The 20,550-nt window shown below is 40.8% G+C and overlaps 1 protein-coding gene across 1 annotated transcript in view; it reads right to left on the reverse strand.

The window, feature by feature from the left end:
* ARPC1A (actin related protein 2/3 complex subunit 1A) overlaps window positions 1–19,478 on the reverse strand; it is a 30,312-nt gene extending 10,834 nt beyond the window's left edge. Inside the window, exons 1-5 of the mRNA XM_077758713.1 lie at window positions 19,347–19,478; window positions 13,736–13,828; window positions 8,809–8,913; window positions 2,612–2,834; window positions 38–145 (exon numbers count right to left, since the gene is read on the reverse strand). Of these exons, the coding sequence (XP_077614839.1) occupies window positions 38–145; window positions 2,612–2,834; window positions 8,809–8,913; window positions 13,736–13,799 (500 nt within the window). The 5' untranslated portion in view covers window positions 13,800–13,828; window positions 19,347–19,478. The remainder of the gene's footprint in view (window positions 1–37; window positions 146–2,611; window positions 2,835–8,808; window positions 8,914–13,735; window positions 13,829–19,346) is intronic.
* Between the last annotated feature and the right edge of the window lie 1,072 nt (window positions 19,479–20,550).

Here is a 20,550-nt window from a genome sequence, read left to right on the forward strand (position 1 = left end):
GGATGAATTATGCCTACCAATTCTCATTTGTTCCCACCTGCATTTGAAATCACACGATCCTGCTGCCAGCAAAACATTGTTGGGATGCCAATCCAAGCTGAGGACCGTGGAGCGAATGGGCTTTTTAATGTGCTTGCTGACCCACCTACAAAAGAAAATCCATTTTAGTTTATCCACACATCAAGCAACAGCTCCCAGAGGTCCTACGAGTGTGTGTCAGGTGAAACACTGATGGCTACCAGGTCTTCCACCAGAGACTGGAAAGGAGAAAGGGAGAAGAGCCATAAATGATGCTTTCAGTTCTTTCAGGACATTCTTCATCACAGCAGCCCCTTCTGAGCCTTCCTGGCTATTAGGGGATCCCCATTAGTAACTATATTTATGGATTAACTCTGGATATGGCCCCATGGAGTTTTAGATTACATGTGACCTTAACCTTTCAAATAAAAATTGTGGTTTGAATTATTTAAATTTTTATGATAAATATTTAGCAACTTGTTATTTCATTTTGGGTTAAGTTTGGGTTGTAAAATAACTTAATTTCTTTTCTAAGCCTCTGTGAAGCTGCAAATTCTTTTATTCCCCCCCACAGAGAAATCACAACCAAGAAAATCACAGTCTCTCATTGGAAGTTCTAATTAATTCTCTAGCTCTACTCCAAGGATATTTATGTCTGAGATCAGTCATTATTCTGGCTTAGCTAATTCAATTTCTGGCCCTAAATTGTTGCTTAAAAATCAATCATGTTCTACTGTTTAAGAGTTCAAAGACTGGGGGCGCGTGGGTGGCTTACTCCGTTAAGCATCCAACTCTTTAAAAATAAACATTAAAAAAAATGTTTTTTTTAAAGCATCTGACTCTTGATTTTGGCTCAGGTCATGGTATCATGGTTTGTGAGATCTGGCCCTATGTTGGGCTCTGCGCTTTCAGCACAGAGGCTGCTTGAGCTTCTCTCTCTCCTCTTTCTCTCTGCCTTTCACCCACTCATGCTATCTTTCTCTCAAAATAAACTTAAGAAAAAAAAATAAGAGTTGATAGATTGAATATCAAGACAAACACTCATCTCTGAAGGCCAAATTACTTTTGAACAGACTCTTTCTTAGGAACCTATATAAAAAATTTCATTCTGAAAAATAGACATTTTGGTGTGCTTATAATGCAGTTACTTTAAAAGCTTTTAAAGATTATTTAAAAATATTCACATCATTCCAATGAAATGTTCTATAGCCAAGAAAAACCTCTCAACATACAGCTTGTTCAAATGACAATACCTTGCAATACGGTACAGCCCAATTTACCTATATTTGAAACTATTTTTCAGTGAATAAAAATGTGAGCAATCACTGAGGTTGAAGGTTACCTAGGGAGGAAAATTTTTCTTATCTGTTCCTTACAGTGAGTCTTCTAAGTGATTTCTGGCAGGCAGCATTTTGTTAGACTTATTTTTACATGTGCTTTAAAGAAAAATGTAGGTCTTAAATTCATAACTGAATCGTTGCACATTCACAGACTTTCTTTTCACAGAATCAAAATTTCTGAGGTTTCACTATATTACAAAACATAATATAATCCGTTCCTTTCACTGTTTCAGCAGAAAGCAAACAGTAACACTAACACAGAGAGAAATGGGTACTCTGCTATTTTTAGTGCAAATAGAAACACTGCCAGATTCGTACTAAATGACAATTCCATGTTGAAGGCTAGTTACCTCCCTTTCTGAATGCATGCCAGATAGAGCACAGCTGTTTTCTTATCAAAGTGGGAAGGAACAGTTAAAATAAGTTACTTAGCCATAAAATCAATCTCTGTATTTTGAGTGGCTCAGCTATAAGTGATTTGTACAAAACGTATAACGGGCTAATCATAGTTCCAAGATTCTGGTCAAATTTTACTTCAACAACTTAAAGGAGTAAAATATTATACCAAGACAAAGATCTGGTTAGCAAATAAATTTAAAAAATTTTTCTTGATGTTTATTTTTGAGAGACAGAGAGAGAGAGAGAGAGACACAGCACAAGTGGGGGAGGGGCAGAGAGAGTGGGAGACACAGAATCAGAAGCAGGCTCCAGGAATTGAACCCACAAACCAGGAGATCATGAACGAGGCTGAAGTCGGATGCCTAACCGACTGAGCCACCCAGGCGCTCTGGTTAGAAAGTAAGTTAAAAAAAAAAAAAAAAGGAGGACACTGTCATCTGTAGGAATCTTCAGATACCTTAAGTAGACAGGACAGTGACGAAAAAATTATTCCTCAGGTCATGCGAATTGAGATCTTAATTTTTTGAAATTTTGTGATTTTCCTGTTAGAGTAAGAGAACAATCTGAACAGCACAGAATGAGGAGAGCAGCACCTTACAGGACATACCAGTTACGAGATCAGAACATAGGGCCACAGGTCTACATCAATATGAGAAAGATGTGAGATTTGACTCAACATGCATGTGAGAAGGAAAATGCTCAGAGGGAATGGAGATTTTCAAAGGAAAAAAAAATCTCCTGATGATGAAACACTGAAGTTATAGGTAAGCCTTCACCCAGGGCCTCATGAAGTCACAGTGGTCCAAAGATATAATGTCACAGACAGAAATAAAAAATACTCAGCTGTTGCTCACCAGTCATTTTCAGACTCAAAGTAACAAACAGAAATGAGTCGTGCTCCACTTCCCACAGCAAATTTGTTCTCTAGCGGGGACCACTTGACAAAAGTCGCTGCACGATTAATTCTCAGGATCACCAGGGTTGGCTTCCAGACACCATCTTTCTGACTCCAGACATAGGCATTGCGGTCTGCCCCACAAGTGACGATGCGGTCGCTCTTGGGAGCCCAGTCGATACCTGCAAGTGAGGTGTGGTGTCATCTGCACTGTCTGGCCCATGACAAGAGCCATGAGACAGCCAGGCAGGCAGTGCCATGGCAGGGCTATGCGGGGGCTTGGTATTTTCCTCCCCAGCCCCATCCTTCCCCCATCTATGGTCCTGATCATCACTTCACACACAAGGGCAAGGTTTCTCTGCACAGTTTTGCATCTCAGGATCCTCCACGAGGCCGGGCAGAGCAGAGCTACTTCACAACTGTGGAGGGTAAAAAACTAAGCCAGGGCAGTCTTCCACCTGTTCACAGTTCTCAAGTTATTTGGTCTGAAGACCTTTTCCCTTCCCACTTGATTAGATACTGGGGGGGTTTTAAAGTACCTTTATTGATTCATGAACAGACCTCACTCCATCATATTAACTGCAAGTCTGTTATGTGATATCTAAATAAAACAACATCAGGGCAATTTAAAATAATCTGCAGTAAACAGAAAAAATATAAACTGTGATTCATTATATATGTTCTTCTGAGGGTCACTGTCATTTAAACTAGCCTAAACTATACAGGTTCTGGAGAGTCCTTGAGTGTCTCTGCATCTAAATTACAAAGAGGTCTAAATAGGTACCTGAATGTAAAGTTTAGTTTTCATACTTGATCAGACCTTTACTTAATTGGCGGCTCTGTGAAGGATCCCAAAGTCAAGATCAGTTTGTTATATACCAAGAGTAAAATCTGCTATGACTCAATCACTCTGTAGTTACTTGATGAGGTATTTCCTATAAATATTCCACACTGAAGGTATCATTGGAAATGAAGAAAGTATTACTAATAAATTATTATAAGTAACTCCTTAAAAACTAATCATTAACATTCTTAACACGTATATGGAAAAAGTAAGATGACTATAAATCAAAGTCTCCACTGGTCATAACTCACAGTGATTTCAGTTGTACGAAGGAAGAGTTCATTCATTTATGCACCTATTCACCTACAGGAACTGTCTGCTCAATTATTTATACCACTGAGGGGGAAAAAGATGTGGGGGAGTATATTCTAAATGATGTGCATTGGATTGTAAATCTATTCATTATAGGACAGTTTTGCAACCATCTTGATTAGATTTAAAATTTTATTTTTAATTATGAAGACAATACCCACACGTTGTTATAAAACAACCACCATAAAGGGACATGCAGGAAGTCAATAAAGCCCATTCTTACATCCATACACATTTCTCCCCCAAAATGATATTAATATTATGGCAAATAATTTTTCTGCTTTTTATAAACTGGCACTGGTTAGGGATTATTTCAGAACATTGATCTTATCATCATAATTTCCCAAACATCTCAATGTTGAATGTTTTGTTAGTTTCCAATCATTTATTAAAACAGATTAACACTGGAAAAAATATTTAGGAACATACCTTTTTGTTCTAGTTAAAGTGACCTATGATAAACTCCCCAAAGTATAATGCGAAATATTGTTATTTTATGAATGATTTGTTTCCTTTTTTGTTTACTTATTTTTGAGAGAGGGAAAGTGGCGGGAGGGGTAGAGAGAGAGGGAGACAGAATCTGAGCTGACAGCACAGAGTCCAACACATGGGTTCGAACTCATAAACCACAAGATCACGATCTGAGCCAAAGTTGGAAGGTTAACTGACTGAGCCACCCAGGCGCCCCTGAGCCCCTGAACATCTTGTGTTCCTAACTTGATTACAAGTTCCTGACAACAGGAATCAAGTCTCTGAAACTACTGTGGTAGGCAGACCCTAGAGAAATTCCCTACCCTGGAGGTATGGGCAGGACCCATGACTTGCTTCTAACCAATGGAATGTTGGAAAGGTCATAAGATATACATTAGTGAACAAGATTACATAAGGGTGTGGCATCCCTCTCATGAATCTTACAGCTGCAAGGACATGAATTCTACCACCAACAACCAGAAGGAGCTAGGAAGTGGATCCTTCCCTGGTCAAGCCTCTGATGAGAACTCATCCCTGGCTGACACCTTGATTACAACTTGTGAGACCCTAAGCAGGGATCCCAGATGAGCCACGCCCAGGCTCTTGACCCACAAAAACTGTGAGATAATGTATGTGTTTAGGTTAAGCTGCTAAGTATTTGTTACACAGAAACAGAAAACAAATACATCTTCTAACATCCAGAATACTGCCTTGTAATGAGAAAGTTCAGTGATTTTGTGATGATTTGACAATCTAAAATTTTCACTCCTTATTCCATAGGATCACCACTCTAATTAAACACACATGTTTTATAGGAACTCTTGAGGTGCTTAAGCATGAGGTGCTTTAAGAAAAAAATAAAAAGAATCAACAGGGGAGCCTGGATGGCTCCACTGGTTAAGCGTCCAACTCTTGATTTCAGCTCAGGTCATGATCTCATATGTTTGGAGTTAAAGCCCCACATCAGGCTCTGTACTGACAGGGCAGAGGCTGCTTGTGATTCTCTCTCTCCCTCTTTCTCTCTGCTCCTCCCCAGCTCGCATGCATGTGCACTCTCTCTCAAAAATAAACATTGAGAAAACCCCAAAATGGGGCGCCTGGGTGGCTCAGTTGGTTAAGCGTCTGACTTCGGCTCAGGTCATGATCTCACAGTTCATGGGTTCGAGCCGTGTCAGGCTCTGTGCTGATAGCTAGCTCAGCGCCTGGAGCCTGTTTCGGATTCTGTGTCTCCCTCCCTCTCTGACCCTCCCCAGCTCACGCTGTCTCTCTCTCTCTCTCTCATAAATAAATAAAACATTAAAATTAAAAAGAAAACCCCAAAATTCACAGAAACAAATTCCAGAACACTGTGATCTCTTTGATGTTAACCATACTCTTTTTCACTGGTCTTCTTTCTTCTAGAAAGCTTCAGGAGATTTTTTTTTTCTGTAGTTACTATCTTTCTGAGAAATATGTTTGATCCCTGGTCTCCTGCCACAGAGTTCCATTTAGATTTTCCCAACAACAGTTTTTTTCAGATCTAAAAAAAGGGTCATTCGAGCATTTTGGATGAAAACAGGCCCAAGTTCAAAGGATTCCAAAAGAGAAACAGGGGAGAAAAAGAACATAATATTTCATTTTTGAGGGGCCATTTCTTTGGTCTTTCACCTTAGCCCTTTCTCACTTAAAAGTACTTCCCAATGCTAAAATTCCAATGAGTGTTCTTATTTTTAGGCCATGAGGCCACTGGCAAAGGAACTTAAAGAAAGAAAGTAGGCCAAACCTAACAGAAGTAAGGTCATGGGAAAGCAATAGCAACAGAAATAGAAAGTACACATTCTGTATTTTGTGCTGGTTCAGTAGTCCAGTCAGTTGGCCCCTCCTGCTCACTAGCACCATATACAAATCACTTAAAGGCAAGAAGGAATGGTCACAAGTTTTTGCTGGGAAACCAATGTAAAGGGTGAAGAAGGTCAAAACATGCTGTTTCTCTCTGATTGGGGGGAGGGTATCGTTAAGCTAATCAGTATGTTGGAAAATTAGAGGCAAAATTCCAGGGTCACGATTAGAAAAAAAAAATCACCATCAGTTGCTCTGCTGCCCACTTAAGAGGAAATGTCATTGAAAGGAGAGGGAAAAGCTAAGACTTCAGTGAGAAATCTGTAATTGAAAAGTTATGGAGAATAAGTTTTGGTGTGCTTGACTAAAGTGTTCAAATTAAGAGGTTGAATCAACTCAGCTAGAAAATGGATAAAGAAAAAATTATAGGAGTAAGGATCAAGGAACAAGGGTTGTTTCTGAACACAACAGTAAGTGAATATGGTTCTTTTAAAAACAGCCAGATATGGGAGCACCTGGGTGGCTCAGTCGGTTAAGTGTCAGACTTTGGCTCAGGTCATGATCTCACAGCTCGTGGGCTCAAGCGTTAGGCTCTGTGCTGACAGCTTAGAGCCTGGAATCGGTTTTGGATTCTATGTCTCCCTCTCTCTCTCTGCTCCTCCCCCACTCATGCTCTCTCTCTCAAAAATAAATAAAAACATTAAAACATTAAAAAAATAAATAAATAAAGGGATGCCTGGGTGGCTCAGTCCGTTGCACGTTCGACTTCAGCTCAGGTCATGATCTCACAGTTCAGGAGTTCGAGCCCCGTATAAGGCTCTGTGCTGACAGCTAGCTCAGAGCCTGGAGGCTGTTTCAGATTCTGTATCTCCCTCTCTCTCTGCCCCTCCTCCACTCATGCTGTGTTTCTCTCTGTCTCAATAATAATAAACATTAAACAATTTAAATAAATAAATAAATAAATAAAATAGCTAGATATCACTTAACAACAAAGCAATTCGTTCTCTTGAAATATGGTATCAGGTTTTGGTTCACTAAATTCTGAAAACCATTACAGAAATTCTCCATTTTTACCTCTTACTCTTCCTCCTTCATTATTTGACAGTTGCTTAATGAAACTCAACACTGCCCTGCCTACCACTGTTACCCATCTATTCATCAATAGTTTTTGTCAAAGATAAAAGCTCATGTACATCCAGGAATCTGCCTCAGAGCCAATGCGTTAAGATTCATTCTACAAACCAACAAGAAAAAGATAAAAACTCCACGGATGTTCATTACTCAGAAGTAATGGATGGTAAAGTGTGAGAAACCCAGATGGCTAACAAACTTCTGAAAATATGTTCAACCTTTCTATCAATCAGGAAAATACAACTTCTAGAGACACTCATCACTCATCAGACAGCCTGACCGTATCCAGCATGTGTGGGATGCAGGAGAGTAAGCACTCCCATACAGGGCTGCGGGGTGAAGGCAATGTGGCCAGGCCTAGCAAAGGTGAGGATGTGCACACTCCTACATACAAGTCTTCCATAAACATTCACGTGTGTACAAAGAGATCTGCACAGGGATGCTTGATTTAGCTCTCTAACATAGTAAGGAAAACTGGAAACAACCTAAATGTCCTTCAATGGAGAGAAGAGTAAATAAATGAGGTATGAAATGTTAAACAGCGGTTAAAAGGAAAAAACTCTATCAACATAGAGCTCAGGAACAATGTGGGACGCAAAAGCAAGCTGCAGGAGATATGCAACATGATGCCATTCATTTAGCATTGAAAATACTAGCCTATAGTACTAAATTTGTATTGCTTACAAATATGTATATATGTATGTAGAAATATTAAAAATGAATTGGGACAATGTCATACCAAAATTACAGACTGATTTTGGGGAATGGGAATAGGATAGGACTGGCAGATGAGATGGGACTGTACCATTATCTTGAAAACCACCCCTGATTATTAAACTTTTGTCTCCTCAGTTTTCTGGAGCAGGAAAAAAGACAAGAGTTGTTAATTCTAGGAGGTGGTAATGTGGGTGTTTGTTATATTGTTCTTTGTCCTTTTCAGTATTTTGGAATGTCTTCCTCCCCACCACAAACAACATACAGAAAGCTTGTGGAAGATACTATGGCCCCTCAGCACTTGGGGACACAGTGTGGCTTACGTTTTCTCAGCTGACGGGCCATCTAGTTTTCCTTTCACATCTCATCACCTAATCTAAGCTCTTCAGTCCTCAGAGAAGGATCAGTGTTTTCCATAACACCAGTACAGTGCTGTGTACCAGCCACACTAAAAGAAGCACTTAAAAACTGATATCACAATTATGATATTTTCTCAAATTTCTAAAGAAAACTCTGTAAATGTTGCACAGCTTTAAATATTTTGGCACACTTACTTTATCAGCCTCTTCATTTAAATGGAAAAGCGCTAGGGACTCCTGGTGGCTCAGTCAGTTGAGTGGCCAACTTTGGCTCAGGTCATGATCTCACAGGTTCGTGAGTTCAAGCCCCACATTGGGCTCTGTGCTGACAGCTCAGAGCCTGGCACCTGCTTCAGATTCTGTGTCTCCCTCTCTCTCTGCCCCTCCCCAACTTACACTCTGTCTCTTGCTCTCACTCAAAAATTAATAAACATTAAAACATTTTTTTTTAATGGAAAAGCACTCAATTTGCAAGTCTCATGCTAAGCTCACAGATGTCTCCCTTACCTGTGATGTGTCCGTTGTGCTCCTTGAGTTCATGAGCCTTCACCCACTGGCTCCCATTTTTCTTATAGATGTGGACTTCGTGATTGTTAGGGCTAAGAGCAATCTCTGGAGAAAAAAGTCACGAGTTAACTTGAAATTGTCACCAAAAAAGAGATATGTTATAGTTGGCATTTTTTTTTAAGATCTTTATTTTTGTAAGTAGTCTCTACACCCAACATTGGGCTCGAACTCACAACCCCAAGATCAAAAGTCACATGACCCACCAACTAAGCCAGTTCCGCTTCAGGTGAGCTCAAGCCCTGCTTTGGGTGAGCCTTGCTTCTCTCTCTCCCCCCCCCTGCCCCTTACTCACTTGCANTTTACCTCTACTTGGACTCCATATTTTAAAATGTTTTGCAGATGGGTGCCTGGGTGGCTCAGTCAGTTAAGCATCTGACTTCAACTCAGGTTATGATCTCAGGGTTTGTGAGTTTGAGCCCTGCATTAGGCTCTGTGCTGTGCTGACAGCTCAGAGCCTGGAGCCTGCTTCAGAGTCTGTGTCTCCCTCTCTCTCTCTGCCCCTCCTCTGCTTGTGCTCTCTCTCAAAAATAAATAAACATTAAAAAATGTTTTGTAGAAAAATTAAATTTAAAAATTCATTTTATCAGAGACATCTACAAGTATTAAATAAAGACTAACCAATAAGAATTAAACAATGTTATCATACTTAGCTGATACAATTTTAGCTCAGAGTAAAGATATATGACATTTTAGTTCACCTGTCCACCGTTATTAGCAATAGTATTTACTTTCTGCTGGAATTTCCAAAACACTGAAAACAGTTCTTAGGTTCTCACTGGTATCATGAACCCAGGTTGGAACCATCAGTTTATCAAAAACACTTGACTATGCTCATAAAATACATCAAAGCTTTCCTTTACAATAAAGCCAATATGAATCACAAAATAAAATTCTGTTTTCAAGAGAAATCTGTTGGGCCAATCTGAAATAATTAAGAACATACATATTTATGACAGATTCTTTTGAACTTATACTGATTTTTGCCCTTTCTAGTTCATTCATTTAAATAAAAAACCCAAAACACTAATTTCTTAAAAGTAAAATTAGGATCTATGACTCAAACTTTAGATCAATTATTTACTAGTTCCCCCTTCTATCATATTACCTTTCCTTCCCTCCTTAGGAAAGTTGTATCTGTTTTACAGATGAAACTATAGAACCAAATAAATACCTAGCTCTAAAATCCTAAGGCTTTAAGTACTTTCTAGAAACCAATTATATATATTTCTCTAAATTTCTAAGATGCTCACAGGGATTTCAAAAGCCAAATCGAAATCTGAAAAATGCTACAAATTTCAAATTATAGTAAGAAAACTTTGACTTAATATATTGTTTATCATGAGGTTTTAAATAGTTTACATAAGGACAATCATAACTTTCTTTTTTTTTTTTTAAGTGTTTATTTTGAAAGAGAGAGGGAGGGAGAGAGAGAGAATGAGTAGGGGAGGCACAGACAGAGAGAGGCAGAGGAGAGAGAATCACAAGCAGGCTCTGCACCGTCAGCACAGAGTCCGGTGTGAGGCTCGAACTCTACCTGGGCTAAAATCAAGAGTTAGATGCCTAACCAACTGAGCCACCCAGGTGCCTTGAGGACAATCATAACTTTCTATTAAAAATACCTGGAGGGAGGGCACCTGGGTGGCTCAGTCGGTTAAGCGACCAACTTCTACTCAGGTCATGATCTTGTGGTTCGTGAGTTCAAGCCCCACATTAGGGTCTGTGCTGACGGCTCAGATCCTGGAGCCTGCTTCAGATTCTGTGTTTCCTTCTCTCTCTGCCCACCCCCTGCTCGTGCTCTGTCTCTATCAAAAATAAATAAACATTAAAAAAAAATAACTGGAGGGGCACCTGGGTGGCTCAGTTGGTTAAATGTCTTGACTTCAGGTCAGGTCATGATCTCAGAGTTTATGAGTTCAAGCCCCTCATCGGGCTCTGCCCTGGCAGTGCAGAGCCTGCTTGGGATTCTCACTCTTTCCTTTCTCTCTGCCCCTCCCCAACTTGTGCTTTCTCTCTCTCTCAAAAATAAACTTTAAAAAGTTATTTAAAAAATATAAAAATAAAAATAACTGGCAATACTCCAAAAACCCATTTTTACATGGGAAAGTGGGGACAGAAGACACAGGAAACTCAGCAATAAAATCCGTGAGATGATCACAAAACAGGAGCTCTAGATTCACCATCCTGTCATATTACATACTGAATTAAAAAAATGTTTTTAATGTTTATTTGAGTGATTGAAAACAATCCCTATCAAAATCTCAGCTGCCTTCTTTGCAGAAATTATTAGGTTGATCCTTAAATTCATATGGAAATGCAAGGGACCCAGAAGAGCCAAAACAATCTTGAGAAAGAAGTACAAAATTGGAACTCACACTTACCAGTTCCAAAACTTACTATAAAGCTATAGTAATCAAGGCAGTGTCCTTGGCATTAGGATAAACATAAAGATGAATAAAACAGAATTGAGAATCCAATAAACCTTCATATTTATAGTCAACTGATTATCGACAAAGGTACCAAGACAATTCAGCAGGGAGAGAACTGTCTTCAACAAATGGTGTTGCGACAACCGGATACATACCGGCAAAAGGATAAAGTTGGGCCCCTACTTCGTGCCTTATACAAAAATTAACTAGAACTGGATGCAAGATGTAACTGTAAGAACTAAAGCTATAAGACTCTAAGAAGAGTCACATCTTTGTGACCTTGAATTAAATGGTTTCTTTGATACAACAGCAAATGCATACACAACAAAAGAAAAACTTTGGTGCTTCAAAGGAATCAAGAAAGAGAATAGACAACCCACAGAATGGGAGATATTTGTAAAATATCTCATAAGGGACTTATATCAAGAGTATACAAGGAACACTTATAACTCAATAATAAAAAGACCAATAACCCAATATGAAAAACAGACAAAGGATCTGAACAGACATTTTCCAAAGAAGATATATAAATAGCCAATTAGCATGTGAAAAGATGCTCAATATCATTAGTCATCAGGGAAATACAAATCTAAACTACAATAAGATACTACTTTATACCTACTCGGATATAGTGAGTACAGGGCTATAATGAAAAAGAGAGACAATAACAAGTATTGACAAGGATGCAGAGGAACTGGAACCTTCATTACTACTAGTGAGAATGTAAAATGGTGTGGCCACTTTGGAAAACAGTCTGGCAACTTCCCAAAATGCTCAACATAGTTACCATATATAACCCAGAAATTCAACTCCTAGGTATACCCTCAAGGGAACTGAAAACATATGTCCACAGGGGCACCTGGGTGGCTCAGTCAGTTGAGTGTCTAACTTTGGCTCAGGTCACGATCTCACAGTTTGTGGTTTGAGCTCCACATCGGGCTCTGTGCTGTCAACTCAGAGCCTGAAGCCTGCTTCATATTGTCTCCCTCTCTCTCTGATCCTCCCCCATTTGCTCTTTCTCTCTCAAAAATAAATAAAAACACTAAAAAATTTTTTAAAGAAAACCTATGTCCACATAAAAATTGGTAAGTGAATGTTCATAGCAGCATTACTCATAATAGCCAAAAAGTGGAAACAGCTACAATGCCCACAAACTGATGAATAAGCTGATGAAAATATGGTAGGTCTAAACAATATTATTCAGCCAAAAAAAGGATGAAGTACTATTTGGTACAACATGGATAAACCTTGAAAACATTATGGTTAGTGAAAGAAACTAGATGCAAAAAACCACACATTATAGGATTCCACTTATGCAAAAATGTCCAGAATATGCAAATCAATGGAGACAGTAGATTAGTAGTTGTTAAAACCAGAAGTTTTGAGGAAAACTGGGAGTAACTTCTAATAGATATACAGGTTTCTTTTTGGAGTGACAGAAAACATTCTGAAACTAGTGGTATTACTGCATAACTATGAATACAGTACTAAAACCTGCTGACCTGATCCTTTAAAAAGGGTGAGTTTTATGTTATGTGAATTATATTGCAGTAAAGCTTTATTTTAAAGAAGACAGCTATAGAATATAACTTAATTTAAAAATAACTCATGAAGGGGTGCCTGGGTTGCACAGTTAGTTAAGCATCTAACTCTTGAGCTCGGCTCAGGTCATGATCTCACAGTTCGTGGGTTCAAACCCCACACAGGGCTCTGCGCTGATGGTGCAGGGCCTGCTTGGGATTCTGTCTCCCTCTTTCTCTGCCCCGCCCCCGCTTGTGCGCGTGCCCGCGCACTCTCTCAAAATAAATAAATAAACTTAAAAAAAAATTCATGGACACACTACTACACTTCTGACTCTGTTTTCAGGGTTTTTTTTTTTTTTCCCCCTTCTTACATACTATCTGTCACTTTGCTTGCTGTACTATGCCTACTTCTAAGAGTCTTCTCCATCCCTTTCTGGTTGGTTGCAGCTAGAAAACCAGAAACTCAAGCTTATTACAAAAAATATGGTAAATACTACTACTACTCTTAGTACATCAGGAGTAAACTATATGTCTCTGTAATAGCTTATATCTAGGTCCTAGTATTCGATCCTAGTATTCTGACTAAATATTGGATGAGCATGGTATTATTCCACAACCATTCCAGACATTGGTTTCTTAGGGCCTCAGATATAAACTATCTCCAGCTAGTGCTGGATAAAGAGCCAGAAGGCTTGGATGCTAGCAATGGCTCTGACATTAACCACCAGAAAGCCCTTCCAACACTCTGGGCCTCAGTTTCTCTCTCTATAAACCAAATAACTGACCTAGTTTCCTTCTGAATCTATGGTCATGCCCTTTTCACATGTGACACTGAAATATGTGATCCCTAAAAAAGTGCCTAGCTATAAAAATATCAAAGGCAGTAAAATAAAGGAGTAAAGTTAATAGCATACTTACGGGTACGATCCCTGTTCCAGGCATGGCAGGTGATTGGCTCTAGTAAAAACTGATGCAGGGACATTATTCTTAGTGTTTTCAAAGGATAGGAAGCTGTAATAAGTAACAGAAAAAAGCATTTAAAATGGCAAGCAACACGTATTTCATTTGTCGGGGGATCCCAAAATGTCTGGGGATAAATAAAACATTATTGTCCCATTAGAAAAGACTCAATCTCAATGTCAAAACTTAATCATTTCAAAATAACAAGCACTGTAACCACCAATGTATATTTTGTCAAGGGCCATCAAGGGACTCTAAAACCATGGGTTAAAGATGGTTGGGGGACAGGATATTCACACAGTCTCAAATTATCATCCCACAGAGTACTTACTAATTTTGAAGAGAAACATGCCTTAACAATAAAAAAAATCTGGCAATCACCATCTTAACCAAGGGATCAAACTTAGTATCATAAATAGTAGAACCTCCTGATGGGAGGCAACATGAAATGCACGTCACCACTTACACATAGTGATCCCTTAATTTATCATCCAGATCAGAACACTTTTAAGAAAGCAAAAGCAAAAAGTGGTATTATTAATGCTGTGACAATAGGTCACAGGACTATCCTAGAGAAACCTGAAAATATGGCCAGCCTACCTATCAAGTATTTATGCCAATTAAATTAACTCTAAATCAAATCAAGATCCAGACCTACTTTCCAGTTTACAAGAAATAAAAGGGAGTGGAATTAGTTAAGTAGCACAAAGGGGGAACAAAGAGTTCAGACCAGAATATGTGCCATCCTAGAAAACAACTGGCCTGGACTATTCATAAAAGGCAATGGGTGTGAAGCAGACTGTTCTGAACTAAAAGAGCTATGAAAATCAAATTCGACAGATGAAACTTGACTGTAATCTACAGATATATTTTTAAGTTTACTTATTTATTTTGAGAGAGATAGAGACAGCATGTGTAGGGAGGGGCAGAGAGAGAGGGAGACAGTGAATCCAAGCAGCTTGTTCTGCACTGTCAGCAAGAGCCGGATGCAGTGCTCGAACTCATGAACCGTGAGATGACGACCTGAGCCAAAATTAAGAGTCAGTCACTTAACCAACTGAGCCACCCAGGCGCCCTTACTGTAATCTATATTTTTATTTATTTCTAGGAGAGAGAGAGAGACAGCGTGAACAGGGGAGGGTCAGAGAGAGAGGGAGTCACAGACTGAAACAGGTTCCAGGCTCTGAGCTGGCAGTCAGCACAGAGCCCGACGCGGGGCTCGAACCCACGCGAGATCATGACCTAAGTGAAAGTCGGACGCTTAACCGACTAAGCCACCCAGGCGCCCCTGTAATCTATATTTTTAAAACAGCCATAACAGGCATATTTTGTCTAACAATGAAAATACAAATTTTATTCTATATTACATAACAATATGGAGTTATTTCTAATTTCTTAAATATGATAACTGCCATTAGATAGAAGCATGTTCCAACTCTTAGGAGTTAAAGAAGGAAGTATTTGGGGATGAAGTATCACAGTGTCTTCTGTAATTTATTTTCAATGGCTCAGGACAACAAGTAGTTGTTTAAAGAGCAAATGTGGCAAAATGTTAACAACTGGTGAATCTACACAATGGGTATATTATACAGGTGTTTGTTACATTGTTTTTTTACTGAAAATGAAAAGCAGAAATCTGTGTGACACATCATTAAGTTAAAAATCAAATAAAATTCTCTACTTCATAAATACCCAAATCTAGATTTACCCAAGAGGCAACCATTATCTGAAATAGACAGATTTTTTTTTTTTTTTAAAGCAGCCAGATCCTCCTTCTCTTTATCATTTCTAAGAGACACTCACACAACACTCTGAAGTTTCAACACTTCAGTACAAGTCTGTTCACCCAGGGTGGAGGCTGAAATGTAAGGTAAAAATTCTCTTTTTTTTTTTTTACATTTATTTATTTTTAAATTTTAATGTTTTATTTATTTCTGAGAGAGAGAGACAGTGTGAGCAGGGGAGGGTTGGAGAGAGAGGGAGACACAGAATCTGAAACAGGCTCCAGGCTCTGAGCTAGCTGTCAGCACAGAGCCCGACGCGGGGCTCGAACCCACGAACCGTGAGATCATGACCGGAGCCAAAGTCAGGCGCTCAACCGACTGAGCCACCCTGGCGCCCCTACAGTTATTTATTTTTGAGAGACAGAGTGAGACAGAATGTGAGCAGGGGAGGGGCAGAGAGAGAAGGAAACACAGAATCCGAAACAGGCTCCAGGCTCTAGGCAAGCATTCAGCACAGAGCCTGATGTGGGGACTCGAACCCAAGAACTGTGAGATTGTGACCTGAGTCAAAGTCGGAAGCTCAACTGACTGAGCCACTCACACACCCCAGTTAGGTAAGAATTCTGATGCAAATAGAAATGAATGGAAAGGACAGCAGAAGGTTAGGAAGTGAACAATGAAAGTTCGGCAGACAAAGCAGAAATCAATCTCAGTGGAAAGCAGAAAAAATGTCTGTTAATTGTTGTAAAGGAATCCAAAGGTCAAAAGGAGATTAAGTGCACCCATCTTGATATCTTGAACCAGCAGAAGTGTCAGTGTTTCACATTCTATTTTAAAGTGAAGATATTCAGGTCGCGGACTTTACTCTTATATGTCCTAGAAAGCAAACTGCAAATCACAAGTAAAGAAAAAGCCTCTAACTGGAAATTTAAAAAAAAAAAAAAAGTTTTAGATGAATTCAAATGAGGCTGTTTAATGTGTTTTTTTAAAACATAAACTTCCAGATGCTTACCACATGATTCTCTCTCTAGTCTGGTATCAGATGCTTACCCATCACCACAGGTTTTACTCATAGTTACTCAAAATAACATACCATGTCACAAATACCTCCTTAATTAAAACCAATTTAATTCAAAAGCCCTATTTTATAGGCTTATTTGTTAATTAAACAGAATTGCCTTACAAATAATAATTCAATATGAATATCTACATACATTAAAAGCATATTTTTCACGTATAGTTAAAAAAGAGCAGCTGCAAAGACTATCCCATTCTTCAACCCACCCAACGTGGGGCTCGAACTTACAACCTTGAGATCAAGCGTTGCATGCCGCTTGACTCTGACTGAGCCAGCCAGGTGTCCCTCAACTCAGTTTTTTAAGCAAAGTACCAAAAAGAGGTAAACATTTACATAACAGTATAATTACTTCTAAAATTGCATTTCTAAATTTGTTATATATCATTCAAGTTCCATATTTGGACATACACTCAGACCTGCACTTCAGTTCAATCACGTGGGTAGTTTAAGTCTGCAGGGTAAGACAATACTCTTGTTACATTCAAAAGACACCCAGTAAACAGCCTGTATTCATCATACTCTGTGAATGCAGGAGAATAATTGCTTGAATTTTGTATCAAGAAAAAGATACCTTCCATCACAGGCTGATCATTCTAATTCTAAACTGTGATTAATATTTAAGTGAAATCTGAAAGCCTTTGTCTTAAAGAGAGTAGAGAGGAGAAAAAGAGACCAAAAAAAAGGTGGTGACATTAAATTTAACAAGCTTCTATTGATAATCTTTTATTGTACAGCACTGAGAGAAAAACCATTTATGATGATTTACAGAACAATTCCAGGCACTCCTCCTACAACACACTTCTTTTCTTCACCTATCACTTTGAGTACAAAGTCATCCTAATGTTTGGTTGCCATGGACTCTGGAGTCAAGGGGACCTGGGTTTGAATCTGAGCTTGGGCACATACGAGCTATGGCCCTGGGCAGATCACTTTCACATCCCTAAGTCTAATTTTTTCTTCATATGTAAAATTAACGTTATCACTGACATCCCAAGGCTATTGGTATGAGAATTAAATGAGATGTCGTGTGAAAACATGTAGTAAAAAGCTTAGCCCAAAATAGATGCTAAGTTAGTTCCCTCCATCTCTATAAGTACACACTGGTTAGTATCCTCTGTACTTGGAAATGTCTACATACATTTTGAATTCTTGGCCCTGAAGCCTGAAAGTATGTATACACTGAAAATTTCAGTTCCCTGTTTAGGTTCAAGTTTTTAACACTGTGATTCACCCAGTTTCTAATTGTTCTCATTACCCAACCCAGCGATACCAGGCACTCCAGCAAGGTCACCACACCCTCCACAAGGTTCAAAGATGAGGTTTCAATGCCAGGCACCAGCCTCACCGGCAGATCATTTTAAACTTCTTGGAGAATGTCTCGGCACAGGACTGGTTAACTAGATTAAAACACTGCCACTCTTCCCCTTTATTTTTCCAAGATACTCCCCTCCTTTCATTATGGCAAGTAGGTGAATTAATCTTGGAAGCTCTCTGAATACTGTGGTAGGAAGCAGCCAGTTACTCCGCCTAGCACCACAAAAGCACCCTCCAGATAGCCTCTCCTTTCTTAGATACCTGAAAAACCCAGGACCTACTAGAAATCAAAAGGTGAGGAAAAAAACTGTTTTAAAAAGGGGGTGGGGGGGAAGGCGGAGAACTAGGGTAATTTAGACAATGCGCTGAAGTAGATAAAAGTAGGTTAGCATTTCCTTTACGTTCCAAAGCTGCCGTATGAGAACAGATGGCTTTATAATCAAGAATTCTAAGCCACAATTTATTACCATGCCTACCATGTTCCCAGCAGTGTAGTAAGTACACGGACGGAAACATAAATAAATCTGACACTTTTCTGGTCAAGTCTGCGGGGAGAGGCGGGTAGCAAAGGAAGGGAAGATAGGTATGCACAGAATACCCAGGACAATCGCACCAGCTAGTATTTACCGAGCACCTACACTCTGGGCCAGGAACTATTCTAGGCAATTGACGCAAATAAACTCACTTGATCTTCAAAGAAAGAAAACTCTAAGAACCTTCCTTCGGTAGGCGAGGAAATGCGGACTCAGAGCAGCAATCTTCCCAGGGTCCCCCCCACCCAACGAAAAGGGGTGGTGCCGAGATCGGAATTTTGGCCGCCCTACTGGAGGGGCAGGAACGTGAAAGGTGCTACAGAAAAGGTTCCACCGAGCGAGCAGGAGGAGGGAGTCTCACTACTGATATAAGAGAAGGCGGCACTCGGGCAGGGGAATCTTAAAAGAACTCGAGGGAAGGTCTTTTTCTCGAGTTCAGGAGGGGCCCCCAAGAACTGAAAGATTGACGGCTGCCCTAGAACAGAGCCGAACATTCCAGGGTGGCCCACCGCGTGGTGCAGTACCTATTCTGGACGCTAAAGAAAGGAACGGTCCGACTAGGGGGAGATGATCTCATTTACTACAATTTTACAGATTGTGATAAATGCCCATAATAGGGGTGTAAGTAGCGTTACGGAAGCGCAGGAGAAGGAGCCGCTAATTCTGGCCCTGGAAGAGGTCTGGAACTGGAGAATCTAGGGATGCGAGGTGTGGGGACCCCATGGGCTCGGCCGGCTCCAGAAAACCCGGATCCCCCGCCCCCTCCGGAGGCCGGGCCAGGAGACCCGGCCCGCCCCTCAGCCTGTGGCCCCCGCGGCCTAAGCCTCCGCCTCACCGCCCCCGCGGGCTCAAGAACGTCCGGTGCGAGGCTGGGCCAGTGGAGGCCGACAGGGTCAGAAGCTCGCCCTGCTGTCCCTTACCTGGGATCGGGGCAGTCCGGACCGGCTCGGAGCGGAGAATTCGCGGACTCTGGTCAGTCGACGCGAACAGGCTCCGGCGGGCGCGGGCGGAGGACCGGGGCCGAGAGGGAGCGGCTGACAGATCCCGGAAATGGCCACGGCGCCTGCGCTGCACGTCCGCCAGGCAGTCTGCGCACGCGCGCAGCTTGGGCGCGCGCGGCCGGGGTCCTGAGCGGGTGCGACGGGGGAGGGTCTGGCGCCAGAGCTAGGCCCTCTGCTAGCGGCGTCACACACCGGCCCCCAAGGTGGTGGTGAAGCAGCTTGGATGTCTTCTTTCTTCCCTCAGAAAGTTTCCTCAGACTCGCGGACCGATGTGTGGAGCGTTGGCGCTTTCACAAGTGGTTTTGTCAGGAAATCAATTAGTGAGAACTGAGGCCTTTTCCAGCCACATGGACGCGATGAACGACTACGTCTTTGCCCTTCAGAGGGAAGTTTCCTTCTTCAGAGCCAGTTTCCCACTGTGGAAACCTCTGAGGACCTCCCCGAGGAACCTTCTCAACCTTTCCTCGGTCGGAATCCCTTGTTCCCTGCTCCCAAAATGGCTCCGCGGGACAGAGGAGTTGGGGGGCCCCCAACATGTGGAGGCAGCACTTGCTGTAGAGACGTGGCTTCTATGAAATGGCCTGACCCCCACTTCCAGCTAGACTTGGCGCCCTTGAACCCAATAGGAATTCTGGAGCAGCACTCCTCTGTCTTCGTGGCCACTGCTAGTCACCAACAGAGTGCCTCTGGTAGTTGACGAGTTTGACCCCAATGCTTGCCTAGAAGATGGTGTTCACAAAAGTGAAATCGTCCCATTCCTGACTTCAGAGCTACATTCTGTTACCTAGGGTTATTCAGTTGTTCAAGGAGCACTAATGTATTGGGAGCAATTGATTTTATTTTACCCCATGGGTACAGTCTTTGGTCCTGGGGAGATGAAGGACAGATTGAGAGAGCAAAAGATCATTCTAAATTGATTACTTGCCTTCCAATGACACCATCTTGGCATGGGGAGAAAGGCATACATGGAAGCAAGGGTTCCTTGTGTGTCTGCAAGTTACACGAACCAAACCAGAAGTACCTAGAACTGGTATAGGGAGTCAAAATACCAACTGCTTTACTTAGATCTTTACAAAGGATAGTTCCTTCTTTGAAGGAGTTTATAATCTGGATAGATGAGAAT

Source organism: Crocuta crocuta, unplaced genomic scaffold (genome assembly GCF_008692635.1).
Source record: "Crocuta crocuta isolate KB4526 unplaced genomic scaffold, BGI_CrCroc_1.0 scaffold273, whole genome shotgun sequence".
Lineage (NCBI taxonomy): Eukaryota > Metazoa > Chordata > Mammalia > Carnivora > Hyaenidae > Crocuta > Crocuta crocuta.